General features: G+C 39.6%; 1 protein-coding gene across 1 annotated transcript; it reads right to left on the bottom strand.

The window, feature by feature from the left end:
* Window positions 1–8,757: 8,757 nt before the first annotated feature.
* Window positions 8,758–18,280, bottom strand: AGR3 (anterior gradient 3, protein disulphide isomerase family member). Its single transcript, XM_068152548.1, has 8 exons — window positions 18,202–18,280; window positions 15,808–15,940; window positions 13,190–13,253; window positions 11,724–11,776; window positions 11,017–11,093; window positions 10,709–10,772; window positions 9,610–9,693; window positions 8,758–8,854 (listed from the first exon to the last, which is right to left on the bottom strand). The coding sequence occupies exons 2-8, from the start codon at window positions 15,911–15,913 to the stop codon at window positions 8,805–8,807; spliced, it is 498 nt and encodes a 165-aa protein (XP_068008649.1). The 5' UTR covers window positions 15,914–15,940; window positions 18,202–18,280; the 3' UTR covers window positions 8,758–8,804.
* Window positions 18,281–23,910: the final 5,630 nt, after the last annotated feature.

Raw genomic sequence — 23,910 nt, 5'->3', positions numbered from 1 at the left:
CTGGGAGTTGACTGCTTAAAATAACTCTGACCAGCATCTTTGATGCAAAGAGTTTATTTGTTCCTGTTTTTCATTTTTACAGAAAGTGTGGACTACATGGAGAAAATGGCCAACAGAGACATGTTTTGCACTGTTGTCCTTTACAGCCTGTGATAATTTTTTTCACTGTCATCCCATCTTTTGTTGGGTATGACAAGACACACGCTGATAAGTATGCTGTATCTGTATCATCTATATCTATGTGTCAGTGTGACGACCCTACCTCCCCTTGGCAACTGCTGACAGCTGACTCATGCTTCTCTCTTAAAGAATGACAGCCTCAAGGTTTTAATTCCTGTTTTGAGTCTGGCTCATGTTCAAGAAAATATAATTTATGCTATATAAAGGAATTTGCTAGTGAATAATTTATTCTTTCTTTCTCTACTGTCTTCTAGATTCCTTCTACCCAGTGTCATTGCTTTGTCTTTTTTGTTTTCCCTTCTCAACTCAAGGGTTGCTAAATTGTCATGCCCAGTTATCATCGCCTCTCTTATTATCTTATCCAAAGAATAACTTAAAATACAAAGGTGAGGTTTAGGTCCATATGGTACATGTGGTTGTGTCAAAATGAAAAAGAAAAAAACAGGTGTAGAAAGAGAATACACTTTTCAAGCTTGCTTAATGTGTAGTGTGGCTACCCTTATGCAAGCTACTTACATAAGTTACATATCTATAAGAAACACCTTATTTACATCAACTTGTGCCTAAAAATCCCACCCTGAAATGCCACCAAAAATCTGTGTTTTAATTCAGTGTCTACTTTTGCCTAGCATTATGACTTCCACTCACTGTGCAAGCTGTCTTTTCTCTATTAAGCTAACCTCTGCTGTTCTGTTCTGGTGGTATAAAGCTTAGCTTATACAGGAGATGAGTTTGAAAATGCTCTGTAATTTTTGCACAGCAGTCACCTTGGTAACTGCATGGATAATTAGAGATAGGTTTTATTCCTCTAAGAGGTGCATAAAGTAGTGGTTAAAGCTACCATATAACAGGAGGGCACAGCCTTTCTCTATTAGGCGTTTTACAGGAAGAGATTATAACCACCCCTATAATTTAACTGTAGAAACACATTTACAACATGTTTGATGTTTCATGCAATAAGTTTATATTCCCTCATATAGGCAATAAAATTAGTAATTGAAAATACCACCACCCATTTGGGGAGAGACAATGTGTTACACGTATGCATGTAAACTGCATTTAACCACTTGATGTGTAGGTAGGTCACATAGAGTATAGATCCTCATATACTTGTGTACTTTCACCTTCAGGTACAAACAGGGGACTCAATGCATCTGTTCCAGCTGAGGCATTTGATGACAGCAATTATTCTGATTTTAGAGCAATCCAAGTGCCGGGTTCTGCACATTGGCCACAACAACCCCATGCAGTGCTACAGGCTGGGGTCAGAGTGGCTGGAGAGCAGCCAGGCAGAGAGGGACCTGGGGGTGCTGGTTGATGGTAGGATGAACATGAGCCTGCAGTGTGCCCAGGCAGCCAAGAGGGCCAATGGCATCCTGGCCTGCATCAAGAACAGTGTGGCCAGCAGGAGCAGGGAGGTCATTCTGCCCCTGTACACTGCACTGGTTAGGCCACACCTCGAGTCCTGTGTCCAGTTCTGGGCCCCTCAGTTTAGGAAGGATGTTGACTTGCTGGAGTGTGTCCAGAGAAGGGCAACGAAGTTAGTGAGGGGCTTGGAACACAAGCCCTATGAGGAGAGACTGAGGGAGCTGGGGCTGCTTAGCCTGGAGAGGAGGAGACTCAGGGGTGACCTTATTGCTCTCTACAACTACCTGAAGGGGGGTTGTAAACAGGCAGAGGTTGGTCTCTTCTCCCAGGCAGCCAGCACCAGAACAAGAGGGGTCAGTCTCAGGCTGCGCCAGGGGAAGTTCAGGCTGGAGGTCAGGAGGAAGTTTTACACAGAGAGAGTGATTTCCCATTGGAATGGGCTGCCCAGGGAGGTGGTGGAATCGCCGTCACTGGGGGTGTTCAGGAGGAGACTTGACAGGGTGCTTGGTTACATGGGTTAGTTGATTAGGTGGTGTTGGGTGATAGGTTGGACGCGATGATCTTGAAGGTCTCTTCTGGTCTATTCTATTCTATTCTATTCTATTCTATTCTAACATAAGAGAAAAAAGGTATTCTAAGAAAACCCAAGACTTGGCTGGTAACTCTCTACACACTGAAGACTCTCTGCTCTGAGGTGATCATTGCTCTCTAAACAGGAGCTAGCTTCATATGTGGTAGACACAGGCCATTCCTTTGTTCCTTCTATAGCCTTCCCCAAGCTGTAGTGGCTGCTCTGCCTTTAATCACAATTATTGTTTTTATGGAAGGTTCTGCCTGTTTTTCAACTTTTTGGTTTCAAAATGTGGTTAGCAGCCTGACATCTTCCTGGCAACTTGACCCTATAGTCATTCCGTAGTTTGAACACTTCCATGATTTATCAGCATACTGCCACATATTGAGTCTACATGACTGAACTATGCACATCAAGTAATGACAAAGTATTTACTGGTACTGGCAGTGCTTGCTATTGTTATGCTTGGAAACACAATTTCTTCTTTAAATTAATTTTTACTTTACCTGGGATCTAACATAATACTTCTAGCCCTGTAGCTAAGAGGGTGGAATTATCTGGTTGCCACAAATATCTCTGTAATTTACTATTTTTCAGAGATATTTTTCAGGGGGTTTTTTATGGCTCAGTAGAGCATATTATGAAACTACATAGCACAGGAAGAATTTACTTTAGCTTTCCTCTTGAGCCATTCTTTCTCTAGAGGGACATGTATCATTTGGTTTGTCTCAGCGCAGGAAGGAAAAGCCTTATGCTGTAAGGTTTATGTATTGATTACAAAATTGTGGATCCTCTAATTTATGTTGGCACAATCCCCTTTCCACCTCAATTTCAAGCATTTAAACTCTTAATAGAAAACATGGCACAGAAAGAGGTGGCACAGATTAGTTTGTATTTATTTTCGTTCACATCAGCTGGATCAATGTGCCTTCAGTTTCTTGTCCTGATGGATGCTTTTTGTGTAATCTTAGCCTGCCTATGTTTTACTTCCTTCTTGTATAAAAATACAAAAAGCTGAACATCCATAGCTCCTGTGACTCTCTTCAGGGTAAATAACCAAAGGATCTATCAGTCTCTTTAATGCTACTTCCATATCACAGGCAACTTTCAGGCAGCATACCTGCCTGCTGCTTAAGCTGCCTGGTCCTTTGTGCTCTGGAGATGCCCTACAGCTGTACCTGGGGCTATACAAGTTCAGCTCCCATCTGTGAAATCAACACATCTGGTCAGGAAAGGCAGCCTTGAGGTGTTCCTTGTAGTCATACTCACTGGTGTTAATATAGTGGATGCCACATAAACACTTAAGGTAGGTGCACTGTTGCCTTCTAGAAACATATGATAAAATACTTACTCCTTTAAAAAGCTCAATGAGACATCAACAAAGTTGTTTCTTGGCTTTTATAAAACCAAACAAACCACAAATCTCTTAACTTTCTATTCCTTTAAATGAGTAATTTCATGTCCCATATCTTTAGTCTGACAATGCAGATCAACCCATAACACATTTTTCACTGGAGTGTGTCTCCCTGTGTATTAATTTGTTTGGTTAGTAAATAAGAAAGGGTGTTTTTCCATGGAAGGAAAGATTGGGTTTCCAGGCCCAGGTTAACTGCTGCTCTGAATTACCAAAAGGAAATTAATTGTGGGATTTAGGGATTTTTGACTCTTTTTTTGCTGTTGTTTTATCCCCAAGGTTGAGAATTTAAGAATTAATTAGAACTAAATTTTCTGAGGCCATGGGGGAATATTTTCTTCCTTTAGGATGAGAATGCTCCTCAGTGGGCACGCATATGTGAAAATACTTGATAATAGTAACATGTACTGAAAGTGGATTTGTTTCCCAAGAGAAGCAGTGCAGGTCTGGGAGATGTGAGCTCTTGTTCTGCTGTTAAAGTACTCTGATACAAATGCTTAAGAACTGTAAAATCATTGACTCACTTGTTTGTATGTTTGAAGCAAAAAAACAACACGTTTTTCTCATTGTCCTACACAGTACACCTCACCTTAGGGTGTAGGTTCTTCTCCAGGTAGTTCCTATCCTCTTCTGCATATGTGAATGTAGACAGCAAAGCCAGAGTTTTATATGCATCCATGAACTTGGCTCTCCCCAGCTGGCTGAGTGACAAATAGCAGGGTGGGTTCAGGTGTGCCAACCTTTCACAAACATGCATCCAGGGTGTGCAAAGCAGTGATGAATGGTCTTCAGTGTGCACAGAAAGGTAGCAGAAGGCACAGTAGATATTTTTGAAGGATTTTTAGGTTTTTTTTGCAGAAGCAATAGCCAAGTCTAAGCACCAGAAAGAAACCCATTGAGGACTTCTGTCTCATGAGTGTTATAACCTTGAAAATTTATAGTATCTTTTCTCTTTCCCAAAACTCACACTTAGACATGTACAAAAGATGATTTGATGATCATCTGAAGAATGATTGGGGTTGGAATTAGAGGGCAATTTTGAAATGCACTGCTTGATATGGTAGTGTGATCTAAGCTGTATTTGGGTTTGTTCTTATTATGTACAGATTGGAGAAGCTGGGTTATTTTTTGGTGGGTTTTATCTTATTCTTCAGGGTTAAGCAGATATCTGTTACCTCTTAAAAGAAGAGTCTACTGAAATAGATCTGCCTGCAGTGATTAGTGGTTCAGTTACTTTACAGTGTGCAGTAACGATCCAAGATGGTAAGTGATGAATATAGCACGACAACCTCAAACAGCAAGGAAAAGGTATGAATATATAAACTGCACACTCTGGAGATTTTCTGGTAGAAGAATAAATATTCCTCCCTTTCTAATTAGTGTTTTGGCACTTTTTAGTTGCCATGGAGACTTTTTCTTTCCACCTGACTTGTACTGTGGATCTGTGCCTTCGTCTGAACAAAGGAAGAAACAAAATGGAGCAGGGAAGTGACTTGGCTGATCCTGTGAAGGACACCTCAGCATTTGGAGATTTCTGTGTCAGCCTTTGGCAAGAACACGGGTAGCACACGAAACGATCCCAAGTATATCAGCCATATTCTGCAAGGTAAAGTTACTTTTGCACTTTAAGTGCTGAGGTGTCCCACAGTCTGTCACCCCCACAGTACACAAAGGTATGGTGGCTTTTCTTTTGTTCTGGTCAAGCGCAAATATTTGCGCATGGGAAAATGCTCTAGCTCTGCAGACCAATACATCAGCCATCTGCCTGGAAAAGCCAACGCCTTCCTGCGCTGAGACGGATAGGTAGGGGAGGATCCTGTTCTGTCAGTTCTCAGATTCCTGTGCCTCACCTCACTGACGTTAAGTCCACGTTTGTTTAACTGCCCATGGTCTGATTACAACAGATAAGTCCAGACTGTAAAATAGGCATGGATATGTGAACAAGTGTAATAAGATTTGCTTCCCAGGATGTGTCATGTTCATAGCAAAAGCAGAGCACAGAAGTCTTTTGTGCAAGACGTGGACTTCCAGAGGTGATTCTATATCATGCTCATGTTAATATTAGCATCCATCCATACAGTATACAGGTTATGAGTTCTGTAAGAGCAGTCTACACATGTAGCCATTCTCAGCTGTTGGTCCTTATATTGAAACTGAGTTTTTTGCATGTGAAACTGCTGCTGCTAAAAAAATAAATAATAATAATCACATTTTCAGTCTTTTATCTTCCTTCAGCTGTAACCCAAACAGCAGAGATCAAATATACCAGGTTGGTTTAGTTCCAGTTGAGGGACAAAAGGAGTATTTTCCTACTCTTTCTTATGAGAGGGAAGTAAAGAGTGGGAATAAAAAGCTGTCCATAAATAATGTGAATAAAGCTGTGTGGCACACAAACAGACAAGAATGGAAGAAAAGAGGGAATAGTGTCTCATACTTTTCATTTCATAGGGAAAAAGAATTATGTTGTGTCTGACACTGCAAAGGCAAGAGACTTATCTTATCCCAGAGCAATGAGACTCTAATCCGGGATCTGACTTTCTGTTCTGTCAGGGGAGATATTACCTGGCAAAATAATCTTCAAAGAGGAGAAGGCAGAAATATAGCAGCAGCTCTAAAATTAAGGATGAATGTTGAACTAAGCTGTGAATGGGAGGTGCATGCAACATACTGGGTGTGTTTTACCTGAATATCTAGCTCCACCAATAGGGCTAGATCTGAATCTTTGAGAATGACAAAGATTTAGCCCTATTTTTCAAGGCTATGGCTGAGAACAGATTTCAGTCTGGTACCTATAGGGATGTGAGAAGGGAGAGAAGAGGATGAGAACCTCTTTAGTCAATATGCAGAGTGATCTCATCTGACACAGAGGAATTTATGTGCTTGTGGTGTTTCTGGCAAGTGCTGTGTATTTGGAGGAGTCAAAGCTCTCAAACGCTTGTGCAGTGGAAAGCGTTGTTCTAGATTACAGATGCAAACAGTATCGACAATACTACTGGAAATTAATCCTCTGATTTTCTTCAAATATTAAAATAACATGCATGTCAGTCTAGATATAAGGGCTAAATTTTGTTTGGGAACGAGAGTCAATGATCATTGTACTGTTCTGAAAATGTTTTTCATAACACAGTATTTTATTTCATTCACATAGCTTATTTCATGTCTGCTGGCTCTATATTAAATTCCCAAAATAAGAACAATGGCAGACTGTGAGGTCTAGATCTTGCATTACTTGTTTCTTCCACAAAACCAGTAAGTGATAATTCTATCATTTATTTTCTGTGTTGATACCAGTCAGACTACAAGGCTTAGCATTTCTTAGCCCAGGCAAGTTCTGGACTGTGGTCCCAAACCCCAAATATTTTGGGTTTCCAGCTTTGTGGATTCTTGACAGCCATCTCTTTTCTTATGAATGGATCTACTAAAAGATGCAGTCCACGTGTAATCCCTAAGCATGCAAATCCTCCTGTAAAATAATAGTCAACATACAACTTCCAAATCAAGCAAGCTGAGACCTATCTCTTCATAGCTGAGTAGAGCACAGGATATGTGCAGGAGTTCAGTGTTTCTGTAAGGAGCAGGATGTCTTTGATATGAGTATCTAGTTTTTTAACTTGGTACTCTAACTGCTGCATCATAGATGCTAAAAGGAAAGCATCACAACACTACCCATTTTAATATAAACCTGTACCAGCAAAAATAAGTATGTATCAGTGTGTATCTTATTAGCATTTCTAATCAGCAGTGAAGAATGAATAAACCTTGATGTTGACTGAGTGGAGAGTATGTGGCATCCCTATAAAAATCAGAGCTTGCTAAAAAGAGCATTTGCTCACAGTCTGGGAAGTGTTGCCAAGTGTGGAATGGCTATGGACATAAGTGATTAGAGCTAAATACAACCCAAAGGAATGTGATTATTAGGTTGTTTCTAGCATTTTCCTACAGGTTAAAAAATAATAATTACCTAGTAATGATGACCATATGTTGTTAATGACTAATACAAGATTAATTTTTGGTGTGTCTTAGTGTATAGGACATTGGTCACTACTCTGGTGGAACATATGGCTACATTCAAATTTTGCATAATTATGAAGGCATAGGTAGGTGCAGTAGAACATGTGCATAGGTGTTGTAGATTACCAGAGCTGTTCTGCAAAGAGCCTTCCTGCTCTTTCATATCTGAATACAGTCAGCATTATAGAAAATGGCGGCACAAACAAGTGACACTGCTGCGTTGCACATGACATAAAGTATGTGCTTTTACTGCAAATGAGTCACCACCTTGCTCTAATTAAAAAGCACACTGCTGGGATAACAAATTATTTCAAACTACTTCAGGGTTTTACTCAGATTTAGTGTGCACCTTTGCATGTGGTTATCCTTGGGAAACTTTGTCAAGACTTTGTATGTGCTGATCCTCTCACTAAGCTGCCACCATGATGTCTGGGTTGTGATGCCACAGAAAAAGAGGGAATGACCTGGGTTGAGTTTCAGATGAATCAAGTACCATTTACATGAAAATAACTAGGAACAAGCCTGCTTATTTTTTCATGTGTCAGCCTTTTACAAACTTCACTTGTCCTCAGGTGTGGAGTACTGGGACTTAACATCTGTTGCTTCACTCTGTGTTTATCATGGCAAACCCTGTAGTTGCTATTTGATGATTATAACCTCACTGAGACCACATGCTTAGTCTGAAATGTCTGTTCTAATTTCAGATAACAAAATTATAAAGAATTCTGGTGAAGAAAGCTAAGCTTGGCTTTCTTTTTTTCTATATAAGCAGTAGCAAGATCTATAGGAAGATTTAACAGCAGAATTTCTCTTCCTTTGGGAGATGTAAAGTCACTCTAGCAACTTAAAATCTTGTAAACAAACAAAAAAGACCTTAGAAGATGCAGCTACTAACTTCTACAAAATGCTGCAGAAACCTCATAAAAAATGCTTTTTATAATTCTCAGTCAGAGGTCATACCTCACTTAACAGAGTCGTAGCTGGATTAATAAAACACAGCTCCAAGCTGGCGCACTTTTAGTTATTTAGTTATTCCAGTGTTTAACAGATTTCTTCTCTTATTTTCCAAATGGATGCTATAGTCTGTCTGTGTTTGTTCTTCAAATTGTGCATTGAAATTTCTTATGAAATCTGAATCACCGAAGCTGCTTGGTAGAACTTCAAAATGCCAGTGGAGACAGAGAAGTTAACTAGAACATTTGAAAATCTTAGGTTCCTTAGAGCAGCTTCACCTCGTAGAGGCTATGGTCATTTCAGTGGTTACAGTTCTGTCTGAATGAGGCGTAGTGCTTTCTTCATGTTCTCTATTACTGAAAGAAAAATAAATAAGGACTGTAAAAATGTACTTAAAAGTGCATTTGTATAATTACAAAATCCACTTAGCTTGATTAGTATATTGTTCACATTGAAGTTACTGTACGGTCACACTATATTTTAGAGCTTGCTATTGCAGTAATTCTGGCACTGATACTTAAAGCAGGCGGTAAAACATTTTATGAATCAAGATGTTTAGCTTGAAAGGATTTGACAAGACTCCTTTGAACTCCCTCATTTCTCATCAGCAAGTCGGGTAATCAGATGTGACGTGCAGATTTGTGGTGAGATAGTGCACTGGTTTCAAATAGATGGTATAGAGTAACGACCAGTTCAACCTGAAAAATCACATTCCTTCCTGCAATAGGGGTGTTAGGTGGTATCCAGGTAATCGACAGCATTTCTTTACTGATTCCCTCCCACCACTGCCTGTTTATATTGTACAGTTGGATACCTTTAAGCATAGTGACTTTCACCATTGTCCAGCAAACCGTTCAGATCTTGAACCTGAAAGTTTTCATCCATGATCTTTGAACTTGTCTTACCTGAGTAGTCCCAATAAATTTAGCGGGACAATAGGTATTTTGCTGGAACAGGTTAGACTGCTATAGTTCATTGCAAATGCTCACACAGAGTCTTTATTCATTACTCTCAGATTGTAGTGCATTCTCGAGCACAAACATCTGGGACAGTGTGTATCTGGCTCCTTGCAAGGCGAAATGCAAAGTAACCCAGCAAAGGGGGCACTTACAGAATGGAATGTCTTGTGGTTCGTAAGTGTAGAGCCGGTTGGAGTACCTTCCTGTGATATCAGCTCTTACTGTGAGAGATGGATCTGAAAAAGTAATTGCATTAAGCACTGCTTTCTGTTCCCACAACAGCTGGGGGTGATGTCCCTGGCACAATGTGGACAACCCCATTTCTGAGGTGTTCTGTTTTCCTCATGAGGCAATCATGGGGCCGTTACACTCTGTTCCAAATAACTGCTCTTTTACTTGAAGAATGGAAACTGAAGCAGCTGTTTTTAAGTGATAGATTATACATGCTTTTCAACCATATTTAAAGAAAAATATCCTGGTGTACAAGTTCTGGGGTTACATCAGGAGTGACCAATTTCACAGGATGTGCACATAGTGAGGGTCATGTGCACCTAAGGCAATATTAGGATGACATACCTCAAGCCTTCAGAATGAAAACCTTGTGATTCTTAATGTTTTCATCATGGCAGCAAGTTGTGGATGTCTCTTTTCCCAGTTCCCTTTCCAAGTTTTTTGTTAATTAGCTGACTCCTATTACTATGTTGCTCTCCCTCTGAGTGTGTGCTTCATCTCACCTAACTTTGGGTGCCACCACAGGCTCATGAACTGTCAGTGAAAAGGAACAGGCACTTTAAGGCATGATGCATTCAATCTGTTCCAGAAATCAGCTTTACCATGGGTTAAATAATTCCTCAGATGCAACTGACTATTGACTAGCTCTGTGGTAATGTCCACACTGTAGGTATGTACATTCAGTCAGGTATTTGACTGTTTTCAGTAAGTTTCATCCTATAAAACACAAACATGAAGCACAGAGAGCACCAGCCCACATGTTAACAGATATTTAAGCTTCTTCTCCTCAGACACAGATTAGGTACGCGGCAGAACGTATCTGTAACCTGAGGAAGTGCATGAAGGTCAAAGCTGGTGACAGTGGGAAAAGTCATATCTGCCAACTTCCAGACTGCTGCCATGGAAATGATAAATTGTGAGCTATTTTCTTTTTGGAAAGTGAATCATCTTGATGGTCCCAAAAGAGGACACTGGCATAGATTCAGATCTCACAACTCTGAAGATAAATATTTTACATACCTATAAACATGATTCGAGGCACATATTGTCCATCAGGTGACAAGTTTTTGTCTGTGGTTTCATGCTGGCAGAGAAATTAAAGCTGGTTATGAATGTATTTCTGTAAATTTTGCTGAAGGAGTTGTACCAGAGAACTAACACCAAAAGGGGTACTACTTCTGTGTATATACACACACAAATTCCTGTACTCACATTTAACTGAAAAGCCAGAGATATTTGGTTAAAAGACATGAAAAAAACAAGACAAAGAGAAAATACAGGCCAAAAAAAGAGAACATACCAGTCAAACTGCCCCAAACCCTTCATACCATGAGATTCAGCATAATGAAGTTATTCTGGGCCATTTCCTGTATCTCTTCACTTTCTGCAAAAGCTTTCTTCAGTGCTAGAAAAGACACGAGCATTTTGAGGTCCATCTCAAACACTGCCTTCTCTTCTGAGTTTCAACACCACATTGGCTTGAGACTGGCCACGTTGCTCTTATCTCTGATACGCATTCCTGAGGTGGGCACATAAAGGCTCTACTTCTTGGGGTTTTTTTGACCCATGTCAGTATAACCTCCTGGCTATGAAAGTGGGAGCTCTTGTCTGTTATTTATGAAGCCTGTTGTCATAATGGATACCATGTCTCAGCTTGACAAAAGTGCATTATTCTGTGGAAATTCCTATTAGATCGATTTCAGCAGCCCTGTCCTCATCTCCTCCTTCAGTTACCAGCCGAGGAGAGCCAGACAATATTAAATCTGTTCAATGAGTCAGTAGCAAATCTTGTCTCTTAATTCAAACTGACCGGGGCTGCATTAGGGACAGCAGCACTGAGCGTTTTTCCTGTTCTTTGTTGCATTTCATAGTGGAGTTTTTGTAAACAACAGCAATAACTGCTTAGCTTTTCAAATATGTTTTAATTTATCTCTTTCATAAATGATTTTTAACAAGTGGAAAGTAAATATATAGACAGGTGCAGTTTGTTATGAAGATATTCACAAATATGTAACACTCAAAACATCAAAATTACCTTGGCAGTACTGACAGTCCTCCAAGTGATGAATTACCATCAGTGGCTTGTTACTTCATTAATAATAATAAAACAGGTAGTTAGATCATTTGACAGGCATGCAAATGGGTGATTTTGCTAGTGGACCAGAAAAGACAAATTGCACTTTTACTGTGGGTTAACATAAGATAAACCTTGCAGACATTCTGTAGAGCATTACAGGCATTTTTTGGTTTATTTTTTTTTAGCAAGGAAAAAGAACATAGAAGAAAGAAATAGGGAAATAGATTTTCTATATCTGGATTTGTTAGTATATAATCAGGCTGAAGGTGTATTGGATGTTGCTTTGATGTGAAGTTTTCTGTAATTAAGAAAATAAAAATGATATGCATTAACTGCCCTGGAATGGGTTATCCAGGGAGGTGGTTGAGGCCCCATCCCTGGAGGTGTTTAAGACCAGGCTGGATTAGGCTCTGGCCAGCCTGATCTAGTGTGGGGTGTTCCTGCCCATGGCAGGGTGGTTGGAACTAGATGATCTTTGTGGTCCCTTCCAACCCTGACTGATACTATGAACTGCAATAAAATATTTTTATAGAATTGAATTGATTACCACATACTTCCCAAGAGAACTTTCCTGGGTTTTAAGCTTTCTTGAAGAGATATACAATTAATTGTGCAGGTTTTCCCTTGCAAATAGTTTGGCAAAGTATCAAAACTTTATATTTTTGGATGTCAAAACACAAAACAGTTGTGTGCACTTTCTCCTGTATGTTTAAAACACTACTGTTCAGCAGATCAGTTCCTAATGTTTGATCTGGTATCAGTGTCAACAATTGTTCCATTCCTAGCCATTTTCTTATAAGGGATATGGAATGAATAGTCTCTTGTTTTTAAAATACATTGCCTTCAATTTAACAACAGCTCATGCTATACTGTTATGATCTACAATGAACTGACAAAGATGTTCTTTAATTAGTCATGGATTCTCAGATATATTGTCATCTGCATCCCAGAGAAGATTCAGATTGGAACTTTCATCTCTGCCAAGATGGTAAGAAACTGCACATGTCCCAGCTAATAGCGTCTTGGGGGAAACATTAGAGACAGGAGACCATCATGCAGGGCCAAAGGTAACTCATTTCCAGCTGTTGATTAAGGAATGGATCAGAGGTAACATGGTATTAAGAAAAAAACATAGCAGATGTATTTTTAAAATGATTTTGTCTATGTACCATTTCTTGCTCAAATGACAATCCTGCTATTGTGATAAAGACATGACAGAGTTAAACTATCAGCCCGTGATGTTGCTTTGGAGTCAAAAGAGCCCTACAATAGCTTTTATTTATTTATAGACACAAAATCTGTTTTATTGAACTGGGTGGTCTGCAGATCAGCTGTCATAGTGTTTCTTTGTTCTCTTTCACCATAGTATATTCAGGCATAACTGATTAACATCTTCAGCTTTCAAACCATTTTCAATCTCTTACCTTTTTTTTGCTTGATAAAGCCCTTCTTCATAAGTTTGTACCCAGGTAATTTCATCTCCCCACCCTAGAAATACCACAAAAGGATCAACTGGTGGCCAAGGAAATAAATTACAAGAAATTCCTTTTCTTATCTTTGAAAGTAGTTGTATACAAATATGATTTTGGTTTTTAGTCTCAAAGGTTGTGGATGTGTTAATTCTACATCTCCCAATAGATGCGCTGAAGGATTAAAAAACCTCAACCAACAAACTCCCCCCAAACCCCTCAGCTGATTGCATATCCAGTTAAAATTCTTTGGAAAACCTATTTGACATCTTTCTATATAGTCAGAAGTCCCTAAATCAGCGTGCAAATCCTTTGCATCTTTATAGTGTCTGCTCCATGTTTCCTTTAGACCCTGGGACTTAAAGAGAAAGTTGGCTTAGAAAAGAGAGGGAAATAAAATGTGACAGCTCATTTAAGGTCGACTTTAATATGGACACTGTCAGAACAGTCTTGTGTGCCAAACTTCACACTTCATAATGAATTTCAGTCCCTGAAGTTCCAAGTACTTCATGTAATTAAATAACTTAATAAAAGAATGGCTGTTAAATAAAAATCCCCAAAACAAAATTGTAATGAATCATCAGCTTCATAGCTCATCCACAGCTGGTGATTGCACTGATCTCAAAAAGATTGCCCAGTTGGTTTCATGCCTTCAGATCCCAAAGATGCCAACCACTGTGCAGTACATCTCTCCCTTCCATGCAGTTGTGCTCCAGTCATGATAGCCTTCATGGGAGTTGTAGAACAACTTCTGCATCTGTACCAGGTTAAAGTCTTGAAGGTCTCTTCCAACCTGGTCTGATCTATCCTATCCTATCCTATCCTATCCTATCCTATCCTATCCTATCCTATCCTATCCTATCCTATCCTATCCTATCCTATCCTATCCTATCCTATCCTATCCTATCCTATCCTATCCTATCCTATGTTTGGGCCAGCCATGGTTATGCAGAGATTTGCTGCTAGCCTCCTCATGGGACATTTGCTTGTGATGCTATTAATTCACCTCTTCCTTCATGAGTTAGTTTTCAATTACAGATCTGTTTGGTTGGTGGGATTCTTACCTGCTGACCAGCATGTTCCCACTGCTCGTGTAGGTAACTGCACAGAGGAGTCAGCAAGGGTAATTTTCCAGCAGGTTAATTACAGTTAAAGTGCAAGCACTCCAAAAGGTCCGAAACTGACAGGTGACCTCATCAATATTGATAAATATGTAATGGGTGAGTGCCAAGAGGGTGGAGCCAGGCTCTTCTTGGTGGTGGCCAGTGATAGGACAAGGGGCAATGGGTGGAAGCTGAGGCACAGGAAGTTTCACATAAATTTAAGGGAAAAAATTTGTCATTGTGAGGGTGACAGAAGACTGGAACAGGCTGCCCAGGGAGGTTGTGGAGTCTCCCTCTCTGGAGATATTCAGAACTTGCCTGGATGCGTCCCTGTGTAACCTGGTGTAGGTGATCCTGCTCTGGCAGGGGGGTTGGACTAGGTGATCTTTCAAGGTCCCTTCCGGCCCCTGAAATTCTGTGATTCAGTGAAATCAGGATTAGAGAGCTGACACTTGTTGTCTGTGATATTTTTTTTTCCCAAAAACTGCCAGAATTGAAGGGATTTTGTGATTTGTTTTTATTATTTTTTTTTTTAAATGCATTTAGGCTTAGTTGGAAAATAATCCTGATCCAGGGAAGATAGACAACAGATACCAGATTAACTACAACCTTTCTCCAAGGATACCAGTTAGGAGAAATTATTTGCAATTTGTCTTTGGTGCATTTTGGTGTTGCACGGTTTTGGCAAGTGTTTCCTGAGCATTTAGGCTGAGATAGGGCTTGGTGATAGGCAGGACTTTGTCAGTCCTTTATATGGGAAGATTTCAGATATAACCTGCAGGGTCTGCAGGCTTTGCACTGTCTGCAGAAGAGGTCAAGATGGGAGCTGGAGGAAGAGGCCTGAAGGGAGAAGGAAGATGGAGAAGAGGAAAAGATCTTGGTAAGATATTTCTCTGCTTGTATTTCTAAAGACTGAGCAGACATAAATACCTTAAAATAGAGTCTTTGGTTAACACTGAGGTTGAAAATTATGCATTGCAAGGAAGTGAATTATTCACTGCAAAGCATGACTGTGACTATCTGATGAAAAGCAGCAAAACACACCAGTGGCTCAAGCTAACAGTTCTGTGTATAAAAATGGGTCTGTTCCCATAGCAACTGATGTTATGAATCTGTGTTTCAGCAGTAAGTAAATACCATAATACAGCAGATTTTAAATGGTATATGAAAGAATATTTTTTCAACAGTAGTCCTGATTTGAGAGACTGTTTGGGTTATTTGCTTCTACAAGGTCACTAAGAGCAGTATAAATTATGCAGGTTATATGAGACCCTCAGCCATATCCATAAGAACAAACTGATGGAGTGAAATGATGCGGAATAAGATGTGCTGCTTAGTGTGTCACTTAACAACAGAGTAACACACCTCACTAAGTGTATATGTATGCTTCCATTTGCATTCTAAATAAAAACATTTGCTGACCTATATGGCAAGATAAGGAGATAACTGTAAGCTGTAAATATACAGTACCTCTCGACAGTGTCTGAGGCGCTCGTTTTTCCTTCTTGATTGCCATTGCAAGGTTGGAAGAGACTGCAATTAGCAGGAGGGACAAGGCCAGTGTTGAATGGAGCATTATTTCCCTTTCAGTGCAGCGAGAAATCTGGAAAACAAAGCACCAGCTTTAGTCACATGGATTAGTCACCTGGCACAGCGTAAATTAATATCTTAGTGGTATCAAAACAAAACATAGTACTAGCTGTTTGTTCTGTTAGGTTTTTAATGTCAGTGAAACATAGCAGCATGGGATCTTTTTTTCTGGATGTTAGGGGTGGTTTTTGACCAAAGTTGTCTCATTGATCTCCTCAATTAAACAGGAAGACTGGCAAATATTTGCCTCCAGGTATAATAGCTCTTAAATTGGCAAATCCCTCCACAGTGTTGAAATTCCCATTATTATTTTTGTTTCTAGCCTACACTCTGTGAAGCAGGATGGTAAAGACTGAAATAAATGTCCAAGAAATTTCCAGCTGCTTCTCACAATGAAAACTTGAAAAATGTCCCCATTCTTCACGGCATTTTAAAACTGATTTTCAGTTCAGCTCCTGTTGAGTAAAATAATCCATCTGTGTTCCTAGCTGTTTCAGTATTCCCAAGATACCTGCTTCTCTTCCTGACAAAGATCATTATAAGAAATTCAGTAACTTCTGGGCTTGATAAAAGTTGGAGAACAAAATCAATGTTTGAGGGAAAAGCATTGACAGATGAATTCCTTAAATTGCAAAGTCTTCTTTCCACCCAGTACAATCATCTTCAGCTGTTAACAGCTCTGATGTTCAGGTGAATACATGGTGGTTTGAACAGAGTTAAAAAACAATACAGGTAGCCCAGTCAGCTTATAGTTCTTGCTGGAGATTTCACTCTTCACAGGCTGAGCTTTACGCATTATCAAGTAGACCGGTTGAGAAAGAGCTTTTACATATAAATAAATCAATCTCCTCCAAAGCACTTGTGCTTGCACTGATAAAGAAAATGACAAATTTGAATTTAAAAGTGATATCCAGTATGGAATTACAGCCCTGAGCACTGGCAAAAGAAGATGCTTCATGCTTCTTAGGACAGAGAGGCATGAAAAGTGCAGCCGCAAGTTTTGTCCTTATATCGCTAACGTCGCTGTTAACAGTTCAATTTCTAGTGAACAAATTCAAACTCCACTTCCAGTAACTGGGAGTCTCAATGCAAGAAGACCATTCTATTTGAGTGACTGGAAAACACTTTGCATGTTAAAATGTGTGAAGTTTTAGAAAAGAAATTATTGTAGTAAGAACCTCATATTTCTGAAGTATTCCCCCTAAAAATTGCTAAAATAATTAATAAATGAATTATAACATTTCTCTCCTCAGTCTTGTAACAAGGTCCCTCACATGGTATCACAACTCTGGAGCTGTTCTTTGTTTCATGTACTTCCTTAGGCTCATTCATGTTAGCCATTGTTGAATGAGTTTTAGAAAGGAGCCTCATTTGGAGCTTACTAATTATGCACATTAATTTGACTGGAGATTTTTGATAGTTCATAAGAAAATGTGAAGTTGTCCTGTGCTTCCTAAGGAAATGCTATAACCTCTAGTTAAATCTGGGGGATGAGGACTTCTTGGCAATAAGAATTCCATTCAGATTTTCCCCATGTTTGTGCAGACCGCTAACTGCGGTTAGCAAAAGCAGATCATTACACCCCTCTACTATATTGGTGATGAATAAGTATTCGTAGCAACTCTGTGTGAAAGTTAGTAACTATATTTAGCATCACTTCATCTATGAATGATAAAATGTGGCATTATATTAACAAGGTAAAATTCTGTTTGAACATGATAAAATGATATTATTGACAATGATAAAATGATATTAATGATAAAATGTAGCATTATATTAACAAGGTAAAATTCTGTTTGAACATGAGTAGTTATGCCTTTGAAATCTCAACAGATAATCTCCCTATAAAGCAGGTAAGGAATCAGTTCTTTCTTTCATGATATATTCATAGAAAAGTCAAAGTGTAAATCTCTCCAAGTCACAGGATTAATTATCTGAAGTTTAAATAATTAATTACTATCCTATTGAAAACCAATAAGGTTTTGGAAGGATAATTTATGGAGCTATAACTGGAGGCAGTTTAAATTCTGAATGTTTGATGTTAAATGATGCAATACGAGTTAACTGATTGAAAGTAAAAAATGACAGCCAATGTCATATAGATTGCCTTAATCTGTCAGAACAATTGTGTTTTTTCCCCTAGCTGCTCTAGGCATCTGTAATTTATCCTTTTTTAATTAGTTTTTTAAAATATAATTAGGCTTGTAATGCATTTGTCAACCAAAACTCATTTCTGTACTAAAAGAAAGTTAAGAATGAGAGATGCTTGCTCACCAGCAGTGATCAATTCTCCTGATGGAAGGTCTTTTTTTCTGGAGCTGGTTAGTTAAAAGTCAGTGTGATTTAAGCACAGAACACCTGAGCCGCCCAGGTCTCTGTGTAGCAACAGCAGCACATTCACTCAGGGAACAAAAATAAGAGGAACCTTTCAGCTGAAAATCAGACTCACGTGTTTCCACCCTCCCCCTTCCTTTTCTGCCATCTCTCCAGCTTTTGCTTTTGTGAGTTCCCATGCTTGTACATTGAATCCTTGGTATTCTCTTCATCTTGGATTGTATCAGGTGTCTTGTACGAGGACTGGAAATAAATAGTGGCTTATGTGTGTCTGCTACTTCCCCCTCAAACAGTTCTAGTCTGGCTTCTGTCCAGTGAAAAAAGAAACCACCAAGGAAAACTGGAACTGTAGGTGCTTTTGTTCCCAGTGAATGGGTAGGTTCACTGGCACTGGGAGGTAGATATGAACCTAATAAGAAAACACAAAGGTTACTTTGTGTAGAGGAATGTAATTAACAAATAAAGATTTTTTTTTTGGGGGGGTGGGGGGGTGGGGAGGTCATGGAGGATATAAAAGTATTTATTTAAAGAATATAGTTTAATGTATCTAATACCTGCTTCTGTGAGCTGTAGCTTTAAAATGCTCATGATATTTTGCACATGATGCTTGATACAAATTTGACCTAGCTTGAGTAATACAGGGAAAGCCCTTTATTCATTGTCTTTGCACAAATAAGAAGTGAGTTGGATCAGCTTTTCCCTCCTCCCTTGTATAGCTTTTGCAAAGGAGCCAGAAATAATCCTCTTTTGGTTCTTCTTTTCCTGTATATTTATTTGTATGAACTATATGGTTACATTTTTTTCCACTTTTTTTTTAATATAAAGCCTGATTTTGTGTGGGTGTGTTTAATGCTTTAATATCTTGATATTTGTTGCCATTTGCCACTGACAGTATATGATTAATGATGGATGTTAAGAAGATGTTCTATACAGAGAAAGTGATTGCCCATTGGAATGGGCTGCCCTGGGAGGTGGTGGAGTCACCATCATTGCAGGTGTTCAGGAGGAGACTTGATGGGGTGCTTGGTGCCATGGTTTAGTTGTTTAGGTGGGTTGGATTGGTTGATAGGTTGGACACAATAATCTTGAAGGTCTCTTCCAACCTGGTCTGGTCCATTCCTATTCTATTCTGTATTATAACCTATTGTTGTACCCAGAAGTGCAAACTGTGACTTTCTGTATTTTTAGTGCTCAGTTATCTTTAATATCTGTGTAGGAGAATTCAAACTTGCATTTCCAGTTACAAAAGGTATAGTAAATAATATGCTTAAGGGCTGAAAAGGCTGACAAAGGAAGGTTACAAGAGAAATGCAGGCAGATATTTAAACCAAAGTACTATGTTGCATTTATTCATTTAAATTTTAAGCAAATGAAGAAGACTCTCTGAAGTCAATCCAATGATGATTTGAAGAACCTACCTCCATCTGAGGTTGGGGTCTTCACATAGAAATTGCAGGCACTGAAGCACTTAGAAATGTAGAAATGTTCCATGTGGGGAATGGAAGAGAAGACAGCAAGAAGCTGAGCAGTCTTTGGGTCTGCCTTACTTAAACACGGTACTTCCAGCTAATGCTCATTAGGGACAAGACTAATCATCATGGACTGATTTTGGGGGTTAAACACTTGTTGTTGATCTGCTTCTCCAGCAAGGCAGGTTGCTGACAAAGTTCTACCCTGTTCAACTCTGCTTTAGATTATACATGAGCAAGAGACAAAGTCACAGCTCCTGTGACAGTTCTGTTGTTCCAGCAACATCTGTTGATCACTCTCTAAAAGGGTTTTACAGCAGCCCAATGTGCCTTTGCAAATCAATGCAAAATTAATTAGATTATGCAGACACAATGCCCAAACAAATTTTACATTAAACAGTATGAGAAAGCTTCATGGAGCAGATATTTCCATGGGTGAGAGGTGATCCGGCCCCTAACACAGGTAATTGGTGTGTAGTGAGTCTGAATCTCAGGGCACAATCCAGCAGCACCTAGTACCAGAACTGAGAACTGTGCTTCAGGTTTCAGTTCTGAGCGTCAGCTTTCACTGCCAAGCCGAAAAATGAATGAATGGAAAATCACTGCAAGTGTCCATTGGACTTAGGGATTGACTGACAGCCAAAAATCATTAGGAAATTTCTGGTCCGTTTCCATTAAAGCATTTAAAGAAATCTAGATATGACAAATGCACTTCTTTTATTCATTCCTAAAAGTAAAGCTCTAAGTAATAATCAAATAAACAAGCTACTCCAATGTTCCTTGAGTCCCAGTGGTTTGATTTCAGTGGACCACTGTAATTTGTTAGCTTTCTGTTCCTGTAAAGACATTGTTATGGAACATGAGCATACTATTATAACTGGAAAAACCTTTATTGAATTACTTTTTACAGTGGTTTACACTGGCTGCAAACCATATTCTCTACTCCCCATGCCAATGTCTATGCCTTCACTTCTAGGCCTTCATCTTATTCCAGGGGTGTCATCTCTAACCCCTTCCAGGATTTTCTCTGAATTTTTGGGAAACCGGTTCTTCCATCTGTAAACTGCCCTATGGTACAGCCCCATGAATATTTGGTTCCAGGCTTAATCAACTGCTGTCTATCAGCTGCTCTGCAGCCCTGTGCCTCTGTGAGTCACTACTCTCTATTGGCTTCCACTTCCCAACAAAATCATTTTCCTGCCCTCTAGGCTTCTCAGATTTCCCAGACACTTTTATAGATATAAAGTTTTGAAGACTGTCAGGGAACAGTGCAACTTAGTATTTTTCATGAATTTTGCTGGGCAGATCCTGAGTGACAGAGCACAAAGAGTTGCCACCTGCCTGCTTTTATTTCTCCATCTCTGAAGGGTCCCTTGGAAACATCTTTTCAAAAGGACCTGGTACAGGTACAGTTCCCTAAGCTGTTTTCTGTTTACGGTTCTTAATAAGGCAATGCAAGACTTGCACGTTCTGCACCCTGTGAGTCTGGAGCACAGCACATAAACCTGGAAGTACGGTGCATCCTCATTCCTCGTTTTCCTCCCTGCCAGCAAACTCTGCCTGTGCAAAGGGTCACATTTGATTTGGCTATAAGGCAGAAGAGGGACCAAGGACAGCTGGGATGAGACCTTCTCCAAGGCTTTGTTGGCTGGCACAAGAACCTGAAGAATGTCTCTGCCCTCCTTTGATATAGCTTCCTCTTGCTGGACACTGGGCAACTCCACACTGCTGTGCCCATCAGGGCCATCACAGGAAAGAGGGCAGGGATTGCAAAGCAGGGCCCAGGCAGCTCTGGTAATCACCAGCTTTGTATTGAGTTTCATATAGTGATCTACCAAACATGTACACATCAGGGAATCACAGGTGACAGATAGTAATAGCCTTTCTGGTTCAGTGCACGCTTTCTCTGTTTTCTGTCTTGTTGCTTCAGCTACAGACAAATACCTTCCTCCTCAAAGCACAGGCCATCATAAAGATAAAAACATACAGAAACTGTTTTTTTAGCTCACCTGAGCAGACTACGATTTCTGTACTCCAACAGTCTTATTTAAGCTGTGGGTGGAGAAAAGGATATCTGGGATTTCTTTTGCCCTCAAAATTATAAATGTAAAATCTTTTCACACTTGCAATGTTTTGTCTAACAGCTTCCAAAAGCTGTTAGAATGGCTCATTAACACTTTGAGGAACCTGAAGGAATTTGAGATCTGATTATATTTGAATTTCTGGATGATGTGGTGTTTGGTTTCAATAAATGACATGCTGAAGCATTAAGCACATTAAATGCAAACAGTGCTCTGGCTGGAGGATTTGGGTGGGATTTCTGGAGAGCAAATAGAATCTTGCACTATTTATAGCTGTACAACCCTTTAAGTTTATTGATGTGGTCCGCAAGACAAGAATCTGAGCGTTCCCAATGCCTCTAGTTGGCAGTGTTGCATTGCTAATAGCAAAAGGACAAATGTTTTTGTTTTAACTGTGCAGTGATATGCTCAGAATGCAAATCATATCAACATGAAAGTGATTGCACACAAACATCCACAACGTGTGGGGAAAAACACTTCAAGTCGATTTTTCCAAATCAAAATGCTTTGAATTTTTAGTTATTTAAAAAAAAATAATAATTATTTGGGGTAATTTTATGTGCACATAAAGTAATTTGAAAGGGGGCAGGGGTAGAAACCCAGACCAGATTTTAAGGGAGAGAGCCAGGAAACTCAACATGTGTTTTGGAAGAGATTGAGAGCCGAGAAATATTCAATGAAACTTTCTGACTGCCGCAAGAAATGAAAAGCGGCTGCATGCCGCTACAGTCAGAGTGTCCCAATAAAGACTTCACAAGCAAGAATGCTCTCCAGAAACACATTGGACTACTTTGCTGCAGCTGTGGGAGTGAGTCAACCAGGCCTCTGTTGAAAGAGGTGCCTGTTACTGCAATGCTTTTGTGATGTTTTCCCTCAGTGACATCACTGTATCTGCTTTGACATGTAATACTATCTAAAAATCAAAAGACATTATGTGCTGTAAAAATGGGAGTGTTTGCAGTATCCCGTAGTGTTTAAGGTTGCTGTACAGGTATTCCTTTAACTTTCACTATAATAAGGGCTTTATCCTGGGGCTTGCTTTCACGAAGGACTGACGCAAGAGGGCATGAGAGCAACTTGGTCTCTTAGCTTTTGTCTCCCATTTTTCTCTCTGTTCTTCAGCCAAACCTTGATCCTGCAAGTTTTTGAGTCTTTGGCTCCAGTCCAGCACAGCACTTGATACATATTTAATTTTAGACACATTAGCGATCCCATTGATGTCCATAGGACCACTCTCATGCTTAAAGTCAAGCATGTTCTCAAGTGTCTATACTGGCTCAGAAAATAAGGAATTGAAGTTTCTGGCAAATCTCCAGGAGGCTTCTTCTAAAGAAGATAGACAAGCTTCTCTTCTGATGTTGACCTGTCCTGGTGCAGCCATGTTTATCCCCAACAGTCAGTTGCTAGATAGGGGTTCTAGGTGATCATTCCTTGTGGACTGTGCAGACCATGCTGCTTTACCAAAAGAAAGGTTTCTACTTTGGCTGTTGCGATATAAAGCTGTTCACCTAAGCACTTTGTAGAGCCACAACCTGAGGTCCCTGCACTAGTCTCTTTAGCGGTGCTCACCCATTATCCTAAGTCTGAGCTGATTTCATTGCAGTTGATCCATTTGGCTGTCATCCCTTCCTCTGCAATCTCTTGTCATATGGAGCGCTTTTCTTTCTGTCTGAAATAATAAATGCCTAAAGCAGAAAGCTTCTTTCATGTAATATATGCAAATACTGACTATATTCAGAAAATTTGAATAGAAGTAAAAAAATCCCAACAAGCAAAACTTTTATGGCTTGCTATGGCTTGCTATGGCTACAATTCACATCTGAGAAATGGGATGAAATTAGCATTGCCTAACGAAAACAACTTCTCTTTGAGTAGAGTGGCAGAGATGAAGAGAGGGGACGTATGCAAATACATGGGAATATCTTGAAAGCTTGACAAGTACCCCAGGTGCTGCTTTTCTTTATCTCCCTGGTCATTAAAAACCATTAAATATCACAGTCTAGCTTCCACTCAGTAACAGTTTGCTTTTAGTATTGGAATATATTTTTAGCCTGACCAGACATGATCTTTTGCTATTTTGTTGTTACATTTATAGCCCA

This window comes from Melanerpes formicivorus, unplaced genomic scaffold (genome assembly GCF_026170545.1).
Source record: "Melanerpes formicivorus ecotype bairdi unplaced genomic scaffold, bMelFor1.0.p_v2 SCAF_23, whole genome shotgun sequence".
Lineage (NCBI taxonomy): Eukaryota > Metazoa > Chordata > Aves > Piciformes > Picidae > Melanerpes > Melanerpes formicivorus.
Note: the sequence above shows the minus strand (reverse complement) of the source record. Positions and strands in the feature narration are given on the sequence as shown.